We start from the raw sequence: 17,504 nt of genomic DNA, 5'->3' as shown, positions 1-17,504 counted from the left end.
TTTGTTATCCTGCTGAACTCCCAACAGCTTCTTTTTCTTAAATCAGTTCCTTGTAGATCTTAGTATCTCCACACTCATCTCCAAGTTACTACATGGCCTACACGCAAAAAGGAAGCACTGTTATAGAAGCTTGGAGGTCTGCGCTGCCCTAAGTCAGCATTTTAATATTTATTTAATAAAAAAGATAATAAAAATATTGGTCTTGAATAAAAGGCTGGGTTGTTATACATATACATATGTACTTTTCCCACAAAATCGGGTGTAAAAGCACAACCGTGTATTATACACAAGTGTGCATTATACCACTGAATTTATGGCAATAATTTTGTTAAGTTGTGGGAAGGGTGTTAACAATTCTGTAGCTAAACGTTCCTACTGCATGCCAACAGGAGCTTATGCGAAATAACAACTCTCTCCATTAATGTTCATCTTCCCTTCATATGAATCACAGGTTCTAGTAACCTTTCACCTGTCCAAAGGTTGGCCCACCCCACTATGCAAAATTCAGATGGACATGGCAACCACTACAGCATTTCCTAGGATACGTCTGTTTTTTAAGATTTCTCTCTTTATTCTGGGACTGTCCAGGTGAAACCTACTTAGTCTTTAGCTTTGTTTTTTCAGATTAATATTCAGGTTAACAATTTTAATTAAGGTATACATCAAAGTCACACTTATGTTTCTCCCTAAAATAAAAACATGTAAAGGCTTTAAGAAAAAATATAAAATATCTACAGGTATAGATCAAAGTAAAATATTCATTTTTCAAATCATATTTTCCACAGAGTAGAAAGCTGTAAACGTAATATAAAGTGAAATATCAAGGTTTTTTAAGTAATGAAGCCAGCAGTAAGGATGTACGTACCATTAATGGCTTATTTGTAAAATTTCCTACACTTCTTCAAGGAAAATAATATCTTACATTAACAAAACGTATAAAAATACAGCATCCAAATTCTTCATATCACAGCAATCTAAAGTTACTTTTTTCACACTCTAAAACTAATGCTATTAAATATAAAACAATTAGTTCTTATCTGCCACAAACACCTGACATAACAGCAAGCACTGAGGTGTGCTGGAAAGTAAAGTGTGATTTCACATCACAAGGTTAAAGGCTGAGAGGTAACAGTCATTTTTTTATAGAAAGGGCAATAAGTAGAATTACCTCCCAATGGAAGGTGGTCACCATAAAGGAATTCAAGAAAGCTTGGGATGTACATTAAAGCTATCCTAAGGAATACATAAATCTTCTTTCTAAAAGGGCAGACTAGATGGACCATTTGGTTAATTTCAGTCATCACAGTCTGTGTTTCTATATTTTGTTATTTGCCCGTTCCTTGGACAGGGATGCACAACTTCAGTAATGCAAACAGTAAACATTAAATAACTTTTTTCAGGGTAGGATACACAAAATGCTTGCGGTCCTCAAATACTGTTATGCAGCCTTTGATGAGACAGTGTCTTAACTTTGCATTAGAATACATTTTATATATAACATCACATGAGTGCTTACTATAAAGAGTAATTCTGGTCCAATGTTGTTAGATATTCCCTACTCTTTAAATGTTATTAGATACATGTTATTTTTGTCTTTAAATAACGCTATTCCAAAAACTAATTTAAATAAAATGCCATTTTTTTTACATTTGAAGGAAAATCACATCTACAAAAACTGCACATATAGCGTATCTAACTAATCTAATTTAATCTAAATTCCACTATGGAAAGAATCAAACTTGCAACTAACACCTTAGAGTAATTAAAGTTATGAGCTGATCTATACCAAGAATCTGTGCTATGCTAAAACAGAAAATACATCTTCAAGGATTAATAAACAAATATTCTAAAGAGATTATTATGATTCTTTCTTATAGATCCAGTGTATTCACAGCCAAACAAAATCAGAATCAAAGAGTTTCATTTTTATAATACTCACAGAGCATATACAAATAGTTACAGCAGCCAAACCTTCAAGCCACAAGTCATTTACACAGAGGAATTTTCCAAGTTGTTAGTAATTATATGTACTATATTAAAGCTTTCTGTACAAGACTGCTTTATGGATTTTGTAAGCTATTGCATATAACATCCATAACCTTTCCAAATCTGAATAAAAATGTGAACACTTTGAAAAAAAAATAGTAGTGTTCAAATAGGAAAAGTTTGATTATTTTCCATTTTTTAAACTGAAATAATTAACAGGGCTTCCTCAATAACAAATAACTGATAAATGACAATATAACTCTAAAAAAAGCTACGTAATAAAATAAAATGCTATTCTTGTGTGCCTGCCACAACCAGCTCCAAATGGACTCTACCCTCCGCCAAATTTTTTTTAAACATTACACTCAGTTAAAGGGAATTGTGTTCTCAGCTGCAAACAGCTTTCAGTACATTTTTATATAGAATAAAAGATTCAGAGGAGCAGATTTATTTAGTGAGCACAGGGAAGTGGAAGAACATTGTATTTATCATAAAAGGAGAAAAAGATCTCAAGCTCTCCTGTAGAAAAAGAGTCCACTACGGCAATTTAATTCACTGAGTGAAACTCTTTTTGATGCATACATGTGGAAATCTTGAAGAAAGTTCTTGGACGACTCGGCTGTCGATTTGTGAACAGAAGGAAACGTCTAGCAAAGAAAGCCCTTTACAAGACTCTAGTAACTTCCGTAAGGCTGCGGGGCTCACCATTCTTGTTCCTGGAGAGAGAGAAAAAAAAAATGACCGGTACATTTAATTGTTCATGTATTTCTCACAATAGCCTATTTTGTTGAATAAGGTTTATCCATTTACAGTACATCAAAAGACTATTACCTCATCATGCCTATGTAAAACGAATAATGCAAACATTGCAAACTATGCATCCGTTAACCACAAAAATGACTACAGGCATAAAAGTAAACCACGTATTTAATGCTTCATACATGAACATATAATGTCAAAGGTTGAAGAAACGTAGGCCTGGTCTTACCTGGAAATAGACTATTGACACCCATTTACCTGACTCAGGCAGCTGCTGGCACAACCCGTCTATTACTGGTTTTTAAAAACATGCCATGTAGCACGGTCTCATGGAAACGGATGTACATTAGTTACTCATCTATTCGTATGCTTATGCACCTGATACAGATGCACACTTTTCTTACCAAGCTTGCCTCAACGGTAAATAACCAGTCCACTGATTCACTGAATGACTATTATTCTCTAGGGAGCAATTTAACTTGTTCAATATTGATTATCTGTTATTTAAGCCAGTTTGAACCTTTGACCCCATCTGACCTCAACATGTTCTGACCTACTGCCTCTGACCTCAACTATAATTACTCTTCCTGTCTTGACCTTTGACTATGCCAGATTGTCCATATGAAAGGATGGAGAAAGTTATGGGGCTAATTCAATCAAACCACCCCTCCATAGTGATACCCTCCTGTATTTTATGCCATCAGAACCATAATAAAGCTGATTTCAAGATATAGAATATGGTGGAATATTTACTACACCCTGTAGAAGTGTGCTTCCTATTCTGTAGCTTTTGGTTATCATATCTTCACAGCAAGCTCCACATCTGACAACTAACTACCAATTAATATAGAGAAAAATATATATATACATATATATGTATCATTTTATATCAAAACAAAAAAACTCAAAACAAGTAACTCCAAAAACAAACAGCCAAAATATGTCAGTCTGTTAAATAAATTGAAAAAAACAAAACACAAAATGGTTCTTAAACACTTCTGTATTTTTATGTGTTGAAACTTTTGGCCAAGGACCAATTAGTTAACAAGCTATAGAGCTTTCATGAGCAATGGCTACTTGTCATGTACATTTTCGGTATAACCTGAAAAGGTACTTTATAAATGTTGGGCAGAATTGTGTGAGCACCACAAAAACCCTTGGTAATCCATGACATTCAGTCTGACATACAGTCAGAGCATAGATGCAAATATCACCAGTATGTGATAACTGATAATTGTTGGTAGTGAGGCCTGAATTGTGGTTCATGACTAGGCCTTTTAGCAATACCCTCTGGTAAAAACACATACACAGGTTGGAATATTAGCTGTATTTTCTATATATTAAATTCTAACAAGTTAAGATGCACCCTATTATATGAGTATCTAATTTATTTAAAAAAAACAGTGCCATGGCTGTTTGTGTTATACAGCTGAGCGAGCACAGCACAAGAGGGATGTACACATACAGAGGGATGTACATACAGTACACATAAACTTTAAAAGCCTATACTCGGTTCAGTAAATACCAAGCTATTTCCCCTTGTATGCTGGTCGTTCACATTAAGACACGTATAAGTACAGTGTGATATGATGAAAATGAACTGATCCTACCTAAAATATCAAGATGTTGAAGATGCTGGCAATAAGCAGCTAATTCTTCGATGTCGGTGTCGCAGACAGACCTGTTAGCTGTAAGGAAAAGCTTTCGCAGGCCTGGAAGTTTCCTAGCAAGATTTACAAAGCATCCAGTACTACTCTGTAGTGTAGGACACCATCCGAGATCAAGTTCTTCAAGAAGATGGCAGCCAGAAACCAATTCTCCTATCCCCCTTTCACTAATGTTTCTACACCGCCACAAGTCCAGAGATCGTAGTTTTTTGCACTTGGATCCTAAAACAGAAGCTACTAGGTCATAATCTTCAATCTGTTGACAAAGAATTGGGACCATGAAATATTGGCTCATGCAACAGTATCATTATAACATATCCATGCAACACAGGATAATTAACAACTATGAAATAACACATGTTCTTGGGCAACTTCGTGTAAAGCTGTTTTTGGGGCAAAGCTTCAATCTGCTATTTTATGCTGTATGTGTTCATTATCAATATGTTTTAAACAATTTAATCTACAATTTAATCAAGAGTTTTTACTTTAAATAAAGACGTGTACTACAAATTCCATACTTAACACGTTTTCTGAATTTACTAAAATAGCCGTTACTTCTATAGTAAACCAGGTAGATCCAGTTTTAATGTAGCTGAGCTACAATAAGTAGTCATCTTAAGGGAAAATAGTCTTCAAGCAATAATTACAGCTCAATGTACTGTAGCTTGGCCAGGTTAAATGATGTTAAACATCTGCAAGTATTGTTTGGAATGATCAAGGTGATTTCGGACAGAACCCCTTAAAACTATTATTTTCATATCTTAGAACTGTCATTTAAACAGTAAATGCACGCAAAAAAGTTCTCGTAAATAAGTAAAGGTGACCTGAAGAGTACATTATATTGTATACTCACCAAAACACAGCTCCCTAGGTTGAGGTGTTGTATTTCTGGGCAGAAGTTAAGTATGCTAAGCAGTGCTGTTTGCTGCGACCAGGAAAAACATCAACCCGAGAAATAGGAAAAGGAAAAGAAAAAAAAGGAAGAATGGGTCAATTAGGACATCACCTGCCTTGCTTACAGCACAGCTTAAGGCTTCAGTAACAGGCATTACAAATTCTATTTAATGAGTCCCCAGATGGTCCCAGTCATTGATTGGTGTACAGTCTGAAAAATCATTACATACCTAAATGTATGTCATTGTGGATGTGATTTCTTCTTCCCCAGAGAGACGTCCTCAAACTTTGGCATGAGTTTTCCCAAGGGATATATTTTTGAGAGGACGGTTAAGTTCAAAGAAATTGGAAGGTTAGGTCAAAAGCAAAGAGACCCCATGCCATCCCAGAAGACTAGCCGATGGGCTCTTTCACATCTTCATCGAAAAGACTGATAGAAATGCCAATACAGATAAAGAGAATGAGCCCTGAGCCTCTGACCTTCACGTCAAAGGATTCTATGAGCTGACAAGGAGACCAATGAGTGTCTAATGGTAGCCACAAACTGACAGGAATATTGTATTAACTGCACCAACTCCATTAGCTAATGCTGTCAAAATTGTAATCTATGGCATACATTTGTAATCTTTAAGTTTCTTTAAGTTAATATACAATGTCTAGGCTCTTTTTATATCATGCAGAACTCATGCTAAAGGTGAGATGTAGAATAAAATTCACCTAAGAACAGTTAAGATACATGAACAAGTACTATGGTGTTTGCTATAATGCTTCATTACTTAGTATTTACCAGATAAGGAACATAATACTGGGCAAAAGAGACAAGATCAATCTAAAATCCAGGTTCCTTGTTTCATTAAAGTCATTACTAAACAGAATGGATTTCTATTTGACTTGCTTTTGACTACTGTGAAATGCTCATTTCACAGAACAAAACATTCTGTGCAGTGAGGAGGCATTGTGTGTTTCAAGACAGAAATGTTGATACAAGCTCTTGACCCGCTAAAGACAATAGGCTACCAATAACACACGAAATCCAGGCCTCAACACCGATTACAATTTTTTTTAAGCTTACTGGAGAACTACTTTAATTAATGCACAATTCTTTTTTCATCTCAAGGTCTGGGTTGCACCTGTTTATCTGAAAACCCCCAGTTTATGCGCTGAATGAACAAAAAAATATTTTACTAACAATAATTCATAATCCCTGAGCTAATGTTGGCGGACAATAACCCTTTCGGTGCATCCATATTGCAAAGCAGAAAACAGATTGATTTATTTTAAAATGCATTTATCACATATTATATCTATCTATATCTATATATGCACATGGCCCAAAAATGACAAATTTTAAGCTTCATTTTTGGTTTCAATTTCATTTTGTGCCCTTCCAGTTCGGACAAATTCAAAGGGCTTTTTTTATTCAGAAACTAAATTTATTGTCACTCACCCTCACTCTCTCACACGCTTGCTCACTCTCAGAGAGCTCATGCTCTCTGTACTGTCTCCCTATTTTCTCTGCCACCCACTCCGCTTACTCTTCCCCTTTTCTGCCTCCCTCTCTGTTCTTCACTTTTTTCTTGGCCCACTTCTCCTCGCTATCTACTGTGTCATCCAGGCCTCCCAGAACGGTGCCACAACAGGGCAGATGCTCCACAAACACACGCTCTCCCCTGATTGAAGAAATAGGGGGGAGACGCTGCTCTCGTGGTGTGGGGTGTGGCTCCGCTCTTTTGCGGAAGTACTCCAAGAGGCCAGAATAATGCAGACGGAGCCACGGAGAAAGATAAATGGTTCTGCACCTTTCCACGCTAATCTGCCTGCATTGTTCTGGCCTTTTGGAATCCTTCCGCAAAAAAGGGTGGAGCCAAGGTGCACAGCACCGGGACAATCTCTCTGCCCATTCCTCCAATTATGAGGATTATGGGGGTGAGGTTGTCCCTGTGGCGTGTGCCAAAGCTCCACTCTGTTGGCGAAGCAGTATAAGAGGTGTGGATATGAGAGTTGAGATGATGAGAGAGAGTGAGACAACATGAGTAAGAATGCGCAAGAGTGAAAACCTAAGGCATAAATATTGGGGATTCCGTCACACCATATGGCCATTCCGATAGGTGCTTTCAAATAATATTTGTTTGGTGTATACCGATTTCTTTGCTTTGCTTTATGTGCATATCGGTCATTTCAGCAGCACTCCAAAATCTGAATTAATATGCTTTGATGGTGTGCATTTTTCTCAAGGTTGTCAAGTCGAAAGGTTCAGCACCTCACCTAGCACACAGGTACTCCATTAATGGTGTCCAGAGAGGGCTTTAAACTGCAAGAGAGTCTCAGTGGGTTTAAACGCAGTGCAGCTCCATCATAAGCAATACAGCCATGTTAGGATTAAATAAGACTCACCAAATTTGAGGTACATTGAAGAAGGGCTAAGCAATACAGTGTGACAGAATCCCCAGTACTTCTGCCTCAGATATGTGCTTTTTAATAGTATTTAGTGTGTATATTTATATGTGATGTAAAGCAAGAATGCTTTCAAAAGTAGACACGCAAGTAGTTTATTTTTATAGTTTAACAAAATGCAAAAGAAAGTAAACATAAAAAGAAGAATGTAAACCAAATCAATATTTGGTGTCACCACCCTTTGCCTTCAAAACAGCATCAATTCTTCTGGGTACACTTGAACAAAGTCAAGAATTTTATAGGCATTTAGTTTGGAGTATGATTAAACAATTATACCAAACAGGTGCTAAGGATCATCAATTTAATATGTAGGTTGAAACAGAATCATAAAGAGAAACAGCTGTGTAGGAGGAATACCACACCTGCCTAAAACGTTTATATATACACACACACATACATAAAATGCGTGAAGCTAGCTTTTTCTCATGAAAAAAAAAAAAAGACACATTTTGATTTGTATTTGAAAATCCAAATCAAAGTTACCCTTACCTCTATTTTTGTGCGATACAGAAGGAGACGTTTTAATCCAGAGAGTTTAGAAATATGGCTGAACGCATGAGATGGCAGTTTATCACAAGAAGAGAGATTTAGTTCCTGAAGGTTTGGACACATCTCAGCAATGACTTCCAGGCATGCTTCATTTAAGAAATGGCCACAGGCCAACTCCAGACGCACAAGTTCTGAACCACACACTCTTAAAAGCCTGAAAATCACAGGAGGAAAAATGGATGCATGTTGGTTGGATAATCTGGTGCTACAGTCACTCATACACTCGGCAAACATGAGCATTTTTACATTTGCTTCACTTTAACACTAAATCAAATACAGTCTACTGAAGCAGTGTGCAGCCTAAACGTTACTCTATGGAGTCATTTACATAATTTTACATAATGAGTACAAATGGGTAGCCACAGCAAAATTACAGCAAAAAAAAAATCAATTTAGGGTTGTGACACCCATTCGCTGGGATGTGTTATCCTAATATCCAGTACGACAACGGCAGTATGAAATACAGAGATTTAGATCCATGGTGATACATCATTTCACAAACACTGTCATCACAAACATGGCTTCATGTAATTTGCGACATAGAAAGATGGTGGTGTTACACTGGGAACATGGAATGCACTGTACATAAAAGTATCATGCTTGAAATAAAAGTACAGCTTATTCAGTAAATAAAAAAACTAAATTTGCTTTTTGTTGCAAATGGAACAAGGTCTTTGTATTTTAAGAACATTTCAACTATACATGAGAAAGAGGTAACGCCCCCTTCCCCTCAAATGCAACAAAATAAATGAGGAGACCATCAACACAAAAAGGAAAAGATCTCCTCTAATCCTCCTAAATGAGGGGAGGGTGATCACAATCGCCCAATCAGATTGGCACTTTAGCACCAATTACAAATGAAAAACTTACAGTAAGTACCGTATTTGCTTGATTATAAGACAAGGTTTTTTTTGTTTTGCTCTGAAAAATACCCCTCGTCTTATAATCGGGGTCGTCCTTTAATCAGACCTCAAATAGGTCTGACTATGAGACTAAGATCCAGATCCTCCTGTCTTATGCGCCCAACTTACCGGTGCTTCTGATTCCCCGGTGTGTAGCTGGGGCAGCGTGTAGACGTCTACGCGATTCGCGTAGACAACTTCCGCTGCAGCCAGATGGAGGTGCGGTTAGCAGCGGGGGTTGTCTGCGTCCAACGCGCAGACCTTCCCTGGCTGTCCGTGAGGAGAGTTCCAGTGCTGGACAGTCGGGGAAGGTCTGCACAATGGACGCAGACAACCCCCGCTGCTAACCACACCTCCTTCCGGCTGCAGCAGAAGTTGTCTACGCGAATCGCTGCCCGGACAACACACCGGGGAATCAGAAGCAGCAGTAAGTTTGGGGAGGGGGGAGTGTTAAATGGGGGGCATAAGGCATTTCTGTAGGCAGAGTGCTCTATGAAATGCCTTTTAACCCCCCTTAATGCCACGCTGCCTCCAGAAATGCCTTTTAACCCTCTATACGCCACCCGGACAACACACTGGGGAATCAGAAGCACCGGTAAGTTTGGGGAGGGGGGAGTGTTAAATTGGGTGCATAAGGCATTTCTGTAGGCAGAATGCTCTATGAAATGCCTTTTAACCCCCTTAATGCCACTCTGCCTCCAGAAATGCCTTTTAACCCTCTATACGCCACTCTGCCTCCTGAAATGCCTTATTCCTCCCTATATGCCACTCTGCCCCATAATATGCCTTTTAACCCCCTAAATGCCAGAGTGGCATATAGGGGTATAAGGCATTTCGGGAGGCAGAGTGGCACATAGGGGGTCAAAAGGCATATCATGGGACATAGTGGCATATAGAGGGTTAAAAGGCATATCATGGGGCACAGTGGCAAGCCTGGGGGCAGATGTGCATAACTGGGGGGGGGGGCAGGTTGGAAAATAAAAGGAAATAAAAACAAAATATTTTTCTCAATCATAGATTTTATTTAAAAAAAATAGTTTACATAAATTAACATTTACTGGTAAAACTTTCCTATAGGGTCGTCTTATATTCAGGCTTTTTCTTTTTTTTTCCTAAATTAATATTCAGATTTTGGGGGGGTCGTGTTATAATCGAGCAAATACTGTAACTGCCATTATTTGTGCCAGCCGCATGAGGACACATCTTTCATAAAGGTCCCCATGTAAAAAAAAAAATTGCATAAGGATTGAGGCGATATCAAACAATTTCTTTATGTATTTTACATTTACTATACATTATCATATAAGAAGTAGTAACTGGGAAAAATATACAAAGAGGAATTTGCATTTTGTAGTTGCACCTCGATATCGGTGATCAGTTGTACGATTTGCTTTATACTAGGCATCTATCTTTTCATACAAAAAAAAAATCTGGCTCTACAGGAATACTTTATTTCTGACTTAGGTTTTACTGCTGTTGAAACATATTATACAGAATAAACCATATTTAAAAAATGGTTACTTTATTCATTAGCTGTGTCGACAGTGTCTGCTCTGCTAGAATTTCAGTTGGGTGTATATATATATATTTGTGCCAGCGCTGAGATATAACCCACCAACAAATAACATCATCAATAAGTTAAATTACCCTCAGTCTTGCCTCAGGATATTTACATGCCTAGAGCTGTCTCCTGTTTCCCCATATTAAAATACCTGTATTTTATGTTAAAAAAATACATGTAAAACTACCTTGCTAGAGGATACCAGGGTTTGAAAACAGCAAAGTCGTTACAATTTTACAAAATATTCTAGAGCTTCTATAAAATGCTAATCCTCATTAGAATTGTCTTTAAAGACTGATACGATTTTTAATTATTATGTCATTGCCCCTGGCTGAGTACAAGATCTTTGCCAAGGTTACAAGCTTGGAATGATATAGTAGTCTCATACTTACGTGTGCAGATTAAGAAACCACACAAACTCATTTACCCAGCAATAGTATTCACACTGCTGAACGTTGTTAAAGCAGCCTAAGGGGCTTCACCGGATTGCAAAATGGCATTTTCGCATGGAAACAAATTTGAAGTGTTTGTTAATCAGCACTTACGAGCACTATCCACATAAAATGAGAGTTTAAGGGTAGTAAACTACAAGAGAAGTATTTACATGATGCAATGTGATTCAATTGGTATCTACAGCAGAAATGTGTTCTGGAGCTTCAAAAAAATAATTTGAAGACATCGCAACACTAATAAACACTGGTAAGTGATATTCCCTACATCATTATTAGAAATAAAACCACACTATTTTAGTTCATCTGGTGGTTCTCAAAAGATTTTTTTCTGGTGGTGGTAGCCACAGTCCTAGTTTTATGGCTACTCAACAAGGAAGATTGAAACACGTACCACTCTCAACTAAATGACACTAAGACACACAGTACACATCCCAGACAAACACAGTTTAGCATTCAGCAGGAGCCGCCAACTGCACTGAGCGCCCATCAGCAGACTATTGATGGGAGAATGATCAAGAAATAGCTACGCTTCTTGACTTCAACCACTTCCTTACTTAAGGTTACCAGTGACCTACTCACTGCTAAATCCAAGGGCCGCTACTCTATGCTAATCCTACTTGACCTTTCTGCTGCTTTTGATACTGTGGACCACTCTCTTCATGACCTTGGCCTCCGTGACACTGCTCTCTCCTGGCTCACTTCCTACCTCTCTGACCATACCTTCAATGTCTCAGTCTCAAGTAACACTTCACCTCACCTCCCCCTCTCAGTTGGGGTACCCCAAGGCTCAGTTCTAGGACCCCTTCTGTTCTCTCTTTATACTATTTCACTTGGCAAACTAATCTGTTTTTCAAATATCCTCACCAGGAAATTAAGTTCACCTTGCCACTGCACACAAAGAGTGCTTAACTTTATTATTTGGATAGGTTGGTGGAATATTATATAAAAAAAAAAAAGAACATGTACTAGTGATATAAATACATATTATCGACTAATAAATTAATCATCGATCTACTAAATATTAATTTAAATCAAGTTTACCTGCTGAATCCTGAGGTAGAGATAAACCCTCGATTACCAGTCCACGATAAATTCAACCACTGGACAAGAGTACATCTTGGTAGAAGATACTCCAGGGATGTGTCGTTCAGAGTGGCCCAATAAGGCTGTAAACTGAGGTGAATGTACTGCAGAGGATCACAGCAGTGCTGATACAACAGCTTGCATGTCTGAGCGAGCCGACAAAGGTCCGGAAGTGCCAGGTGACTTATGATTAACTGAATTAGCTGGATTACAAACGAGAATTCTGACAATTACAATTTTTAGAGTTGCTTGACCAGCACATCACACATTTTTACCACAAAAAACAAAACATATTACCTTACACAGAAATGAATAGATTGAAGATTACACTCGTAACAAGTGGTTATGCCATACTTACGTTTGGAGACCTAATATTTGTATTGTTTAGTTTTTGTGTATTAGTATAATTTTATCACACAACTAATACCACTGACCCCACTATTACCTTATTTAGTTCAATCATATTATACACTACCAGTCAAAAGTTTGGGGACACTTAACTGTTTTCATGGAAAACAAGCAAATTTGTAGCTGTAACTTAATGGCAAAGGGGTTTTGATAATGAACAGTTGGTCTTGAATTTTCTAACACAACGTGCCATTGGAACACAGGGGTGATGGTGGCTGATAAAGGGCCTCTGTACGCCTATGAAGATATTCCATGAAAGATTAGCCATTTCCAGCTGTATTTTCGATCCATTTGATAATGGAGAGAAATTGTTTTTCTTTCAAAAACAAAAGGCATCTATAAGTGACTCTAAACTTTTGAACGGCAGTATACGTTAATGACTGGTTCCAGTGTAATTTATTGGACATACATTTGTAAACTGTAGTAGTTTTAATTAATATATAATTATTTTGTAGCTTTTTTTTTTTAAAGATCTGTTTAAAATTGAGGGCCTGATGACTGTGGTCCTGTATTTGCAGCAAATAGCTGTGCACATCTTGCTTACATTCCAGCACTTAAGTGCTTCATGGCTGCGTTCCAGTGCAGACTGCCAGGCTAAATATGCCAATTACAACCATGCTTTAAAAGGAACAGATGCTTTTTTTATGGTGGCATGTAACACACAATATTTTCTTTCCCAACGAACACAAAATAAACAGAATCATTGTGCCATTTCCTATCTTAGGGGAGCTCAGGGCAAGTTCTTGTTACTTGAGAACTAAAAATAGGTTTGCATGTATTTTTAATAGCAGTGTAACTGAGCCACATGCTGACAAGTGAAGTGAGATTATGGATTGCGGGTACGTACATAGAAAATAGGGTGCAATACTGCTCCCCAACACAAAGAAATGTAAAGCCAAAAGTTGTCTCTTATTCTCAAAAGAACATTTATAAACTAAGCTCAAATGTACAATATAAGATCAGTCCATACATAAGACTACAGAGATATGGTGGACATGGAAGTGGGCAAAAAGCAGGTACCACACAAGATCGCTAAAACTCTTGATAGCCCCTTGCTACCTTTCTGAAGGGATCCATTGTGATTTTTGTAAATCTAACTTTATTGGGATGTGTTTGATTGAAACATTAAATCATAACTGCTGACTTTTTGTTTTTTAGGCCAGCAATGATAATATAACCTATAAACAAAAAGGACTACCTTCTCCACAAGGGGGGAGGGTCAAGAAAAACCTGATAATCTTATTTCACCCTTGCATGACCAACAGAACAATAGAACATGTATTAAATTGTTTTAAACTTTTAACCAGTAAAATGTAAGTGTGTGTGTGTGTGTGCGCGCGCGCGCCATTTGGTCCATTTTTTTTTATTACCTACAGGCTCTGACCAAATTCTTGGTCTTTTCTTAGATTCAGGATAGTTTTATAACTATCCCATGTATGTTTAAATAAAGTCACTGTATAAGCTGCTACCAATTCTAATAGGAGGCTGTTTCATTTATTTACCATCTAAGGTTACAACTAAACCACTGAACCTCCAGTTTCAGACTAATACCCCTTGTTCTAATGTTTGTCCTCCAAAATAAACGTCCATCTTCTTCTTTGTTAAATCCCTTTAGGTATTTAAATGTTTCTATCACATCTCCTCTCCCTCCTCCCAGCTATACACATTGAGATCATTTCCTGATAATAGTGATGCTGGCTCCTGCCGACAGAGATTAAAGGCAATGCATAGACATTTTGATCCCTGTGTACAGGCAAGGAATTGTCCAGTGCAAAATACAGAGGACGCGGTGTTCTGCACTAGTGAAACATGCATCGGATAGTTATAAAGATAACAGAGTTTCTTAACTCCAACTCCTTACATGACCTTCTTCAATCTGGATTCCGCTCTCAACATTCTATGGAGACTAAAGTTACTCATCCTACTAAATCCAAGGGTCACTACTCTGTGCTAATCCTACTGTATCTTTCTGTTGTGCTTTTGACAGTGTGGACCACCCTCTTTTTCCTAACTCTTTATGAGCTTGATCTCCTTGGTCAGGTGGGGTATCCCAAGGCTCAGTTCTAGGACCCCTTCTGTTCTCACTTTACACTTTGCCACATAGTAAACTAACTTCATCCTTTGGCTTTCAATATTACCTGTATGCCGATGACACTATGATTTACCTATCCTTATTATTATTTATTGTTTTATATAGTGCCATCATATTCTGCAGCACTGTACAATGGAGCTCTCTCTGTCTTAGATTGTGAAACTAACTGCCTTGCCTCTGTCTCTAACTGGAAGTCTGAATGTTTCCCCTTCCACATCTGTTGAATTTGCTTACCTCATAAGGCAGTTTGTCAAAATAGCCATTATTTGTCCATTCTTTAAGACTAGAGCTACTGAACTGATTTGTAAGGCAGTCGATACCACAGCTATCCTTATCATATTCATCTTCATCCAAATCATTCATATCGATGGTGGTGGTTTTCAGAGAAAGCATTGGCTTCTCTTTGACACCATGTAACTCCACCGCATCCAGCTCGGTGTAATAATCCAAAAGTGAACTGTTGGTCTCCAGACGGAGAAGGTTTGTTGGAAAATTTATTTCTTTGATGCATGGCTTGAACTGGCGAGCTTGAGGAGAACTCCCACATGTGGGCTCCGCAGACCAAATAGTTTCCCACCTAGAAAAGTAATAAAAAAGGTACCATCTGATCAGCGCAGGTAGTTGCTTGCAATAGTCAACTAAATGAAATACTGTCTTTTGTTCATGAAGTAAAGGGCCTGAATTAACAGACCTTCAAAATTTTAGTGTGCCAAACTGTGAGTGTGGAGATATCTATTTATCCAAATTATTATGGATTATATCAGTAAGTAATTACCTGCAAACATCTGCAGGATGTTAAGAAAAATGGATGTGAATGTCTTAGGGCCAATCTTTGCTTTTATTTAGGACACAATGATACATATGGTGCTAAAAGTAACAGTTTAGAAGCCAGGAATTTCTAGGCTCCTGTGGTATGTTACATAATTACCAAAGATACACCGTTCATAAATGTTTTCTATAGTAGATTAAATCCTATATGGGTGACAGCAGGCAGTCCAACAGCCACTCATCAGCGATAAGGCTTTACAAGGCCTCAAGGTGGTCCGAATAGCATGAATGATTGCTTTTGGTCACAACAGACGATAAATATTATGGGCAGAAAGAAAATATGCGATGAAAGATCCATGAATATGTACCGCATACCAATTCATTAATTCATATAAATCGCAGTACACAGAATCATCTGACCAACTGGCAATTCATTCATTCATATAATCGCAGTACACAGAATCATCTGACCAACTGGCAATTCATTCATTCATATAATCGCAGTACACAGAATCATCTGACCAACTGGCAATTCATTCATTCATATAATCGCAGTACACAGAATCATCTGACCAACTGGCAAAAGGGACATTAGCTCAAACAAACTTAAATAATGTTTTGTTTTAAACACTAGAGTACTTTAGGGTAAAAAAAAGTACCAATGATATTCAAGTCACGCTTATAAAAATTGTTTAATTGCTATATTCTTACATTTTATGATGACATTAGTTCCCTTAATCCATTATTATTTATTTTTGTATAAGCCTCATATATTTTGGAGTGCTGCAAAATACTGCATTAAGGTGTTCAAATTTAGCCTGTAAACAGGACCTTGTGTAGGACAGACCAGGGCTAAATCACTGCTATAAATGGTGTCATCTATCTTGATACATGATAAAAGAGTGCATCCGTTTTGGAAACAATCTTTCCTGGTGGTTTTTCAATACAAATAATACAAATCAGACATTTAGTAAAGGCATTTACTATCTGTACCCATGTTTGTTCATGATTATAGAAGACTTGCAAAATGGTTTTTTTGTAAAGAACCCTCGTAAAAAGAAAGCGTTAATAGTCAGGACTTACTTTACTTCTGCAGGAGTACTTTGAGAGTATGGATTTGCAGAACATGCCAAAATCTTCACTACTGATCCAGGGTGATATGTTTCCAGGATGTGTATAGCTGTAGGATAAACTGGTTCCTCAAAAGCAAGCTCTACATAATCCTGGCTGAGGAAGCTTGGAGATGTCCTCTTGAATGGAGGTGGCGCACTAGGGCATTGATCCCACCACTTTCCATAAGTTCGAAACACTGCTGTTTGGGTGAAATCACCAGAACTTGGATACACATTAGGAGTGCCTGCTAAATTCCACATAGTGTAAGACATGCTGTTTTCACTGCCATAATGGGAACTGAAATCAAGCACTTCTTTGGCATATTGTACTGCTTTAGTGGACATTGGCAAAGCACGGATATTTGACTTAATGGCTCTACGACTGTTAATCATTTCTCCTCTACTAGCTAGCCGGGCCCGGCGCCGGAGGCAGATATAGTAAAACATACTCAAAACTGTTAGCATGGGAAACCAAGATGACATGAAGTGCTAACAGGCTTGGTAACAGAAGGCTTTGGTGTCCTTTGTATGTTGTGGAAACTGATAGCTGACCTAGTAAACACATCCCTGCAAAAAGCAAACACATGAAAGGTAAAATGGTTTGAAAAACCTAGTTAACAGTTATTTAACTATAATAATAAAAACAACTCACAAAGGAACAGATAGTGTATGGTATAAAGTACCATTTATTTAAAAAGCTCCAAGCAAGAGACTGACAAAAACAAAAAAATAATGCAGGCATGCATGTTAACATTATTATTATTTTTTTTTTTTTAAACTATGAGGCCCTTTACTATATGCCCGCATGGAATGGCAG

General features: G+C 37.7%; 1 protein-coding gene across 1 annotated transcript; it reads right to left on the bottom strand.

Annotated features, from left to right (window-relative positions):
• Positions 1-2,538: 2,538 nt before the first annotated feature.
• LOC149302500 (F-box/LRR-repeat protein 4-like) lies at positions 2,539-17,170 on the bottom strand. The gene is made up of 7 exons (XM_089482635.1): positions 16,659-17,170; positions 15,042-15,384; positions 12,266-12,510; positions 8,250-8,463; positions 5,266-5,337; positions 4,356-4,668; positions 2,539-2,702 (listed from the first exon to the last, which is right to left on the bottom strand). The coding sequence occupies exons 1-7, from the start codon at positions 17,168-17,170 to the stop codon at positions 2,539-2,541; spliced, it is 1,863 nt and encodes a 620-aa protein (XP_089338761.1).
• Positions 17,171-17,504: the final 334 nt, after the last annotated feature.

The sequence above is a fragment of the Sceloporus occidentalis genome, unplaced genomic scaffold (assembly GCF_023333645.1).
Source record: "Sceloporus occidentalis isolate IW3139 unplaced genomic scaffold, rSceOcc1.0.p SCAF_19, whole genome shotgun sequence".
Classification (NCBI taxonomy): Eukaryota; Metazoa; Chordata; class Lepidosauria; order Squamata; family Phrynosomatidae; genus Sceloporus; species Sceloporus occidentalis.
This window is presented reverse-complemented; position numbering and strand designations above follow the sequence as displayed.

Bases quoted from the DNA above. Each gene is read 5' to 3' on its own strand.
- LOC149302500 (XM_089482635.1), bottom strand. From the start codon at position 17,170: ATGTCATCTTGGTTTCCCATGCTAACAGTTTTGAGTATGTTTTACTAT. The intron at 8,464-12,265 runs GTAAACTTGATT...TGTGATTTTCAG, and splicing joins TCTACCTCAGGATTCAGCAG to GCTTTTAAGAGTGTGTGGTT. The intron at 5,338-8,249 runs GTAAGGGTAACT...TCCTGGTCGCAG, and splicing joins TGTATCGCACAAAAATAGAG to CAAACAGCACTGCTTAGCAT.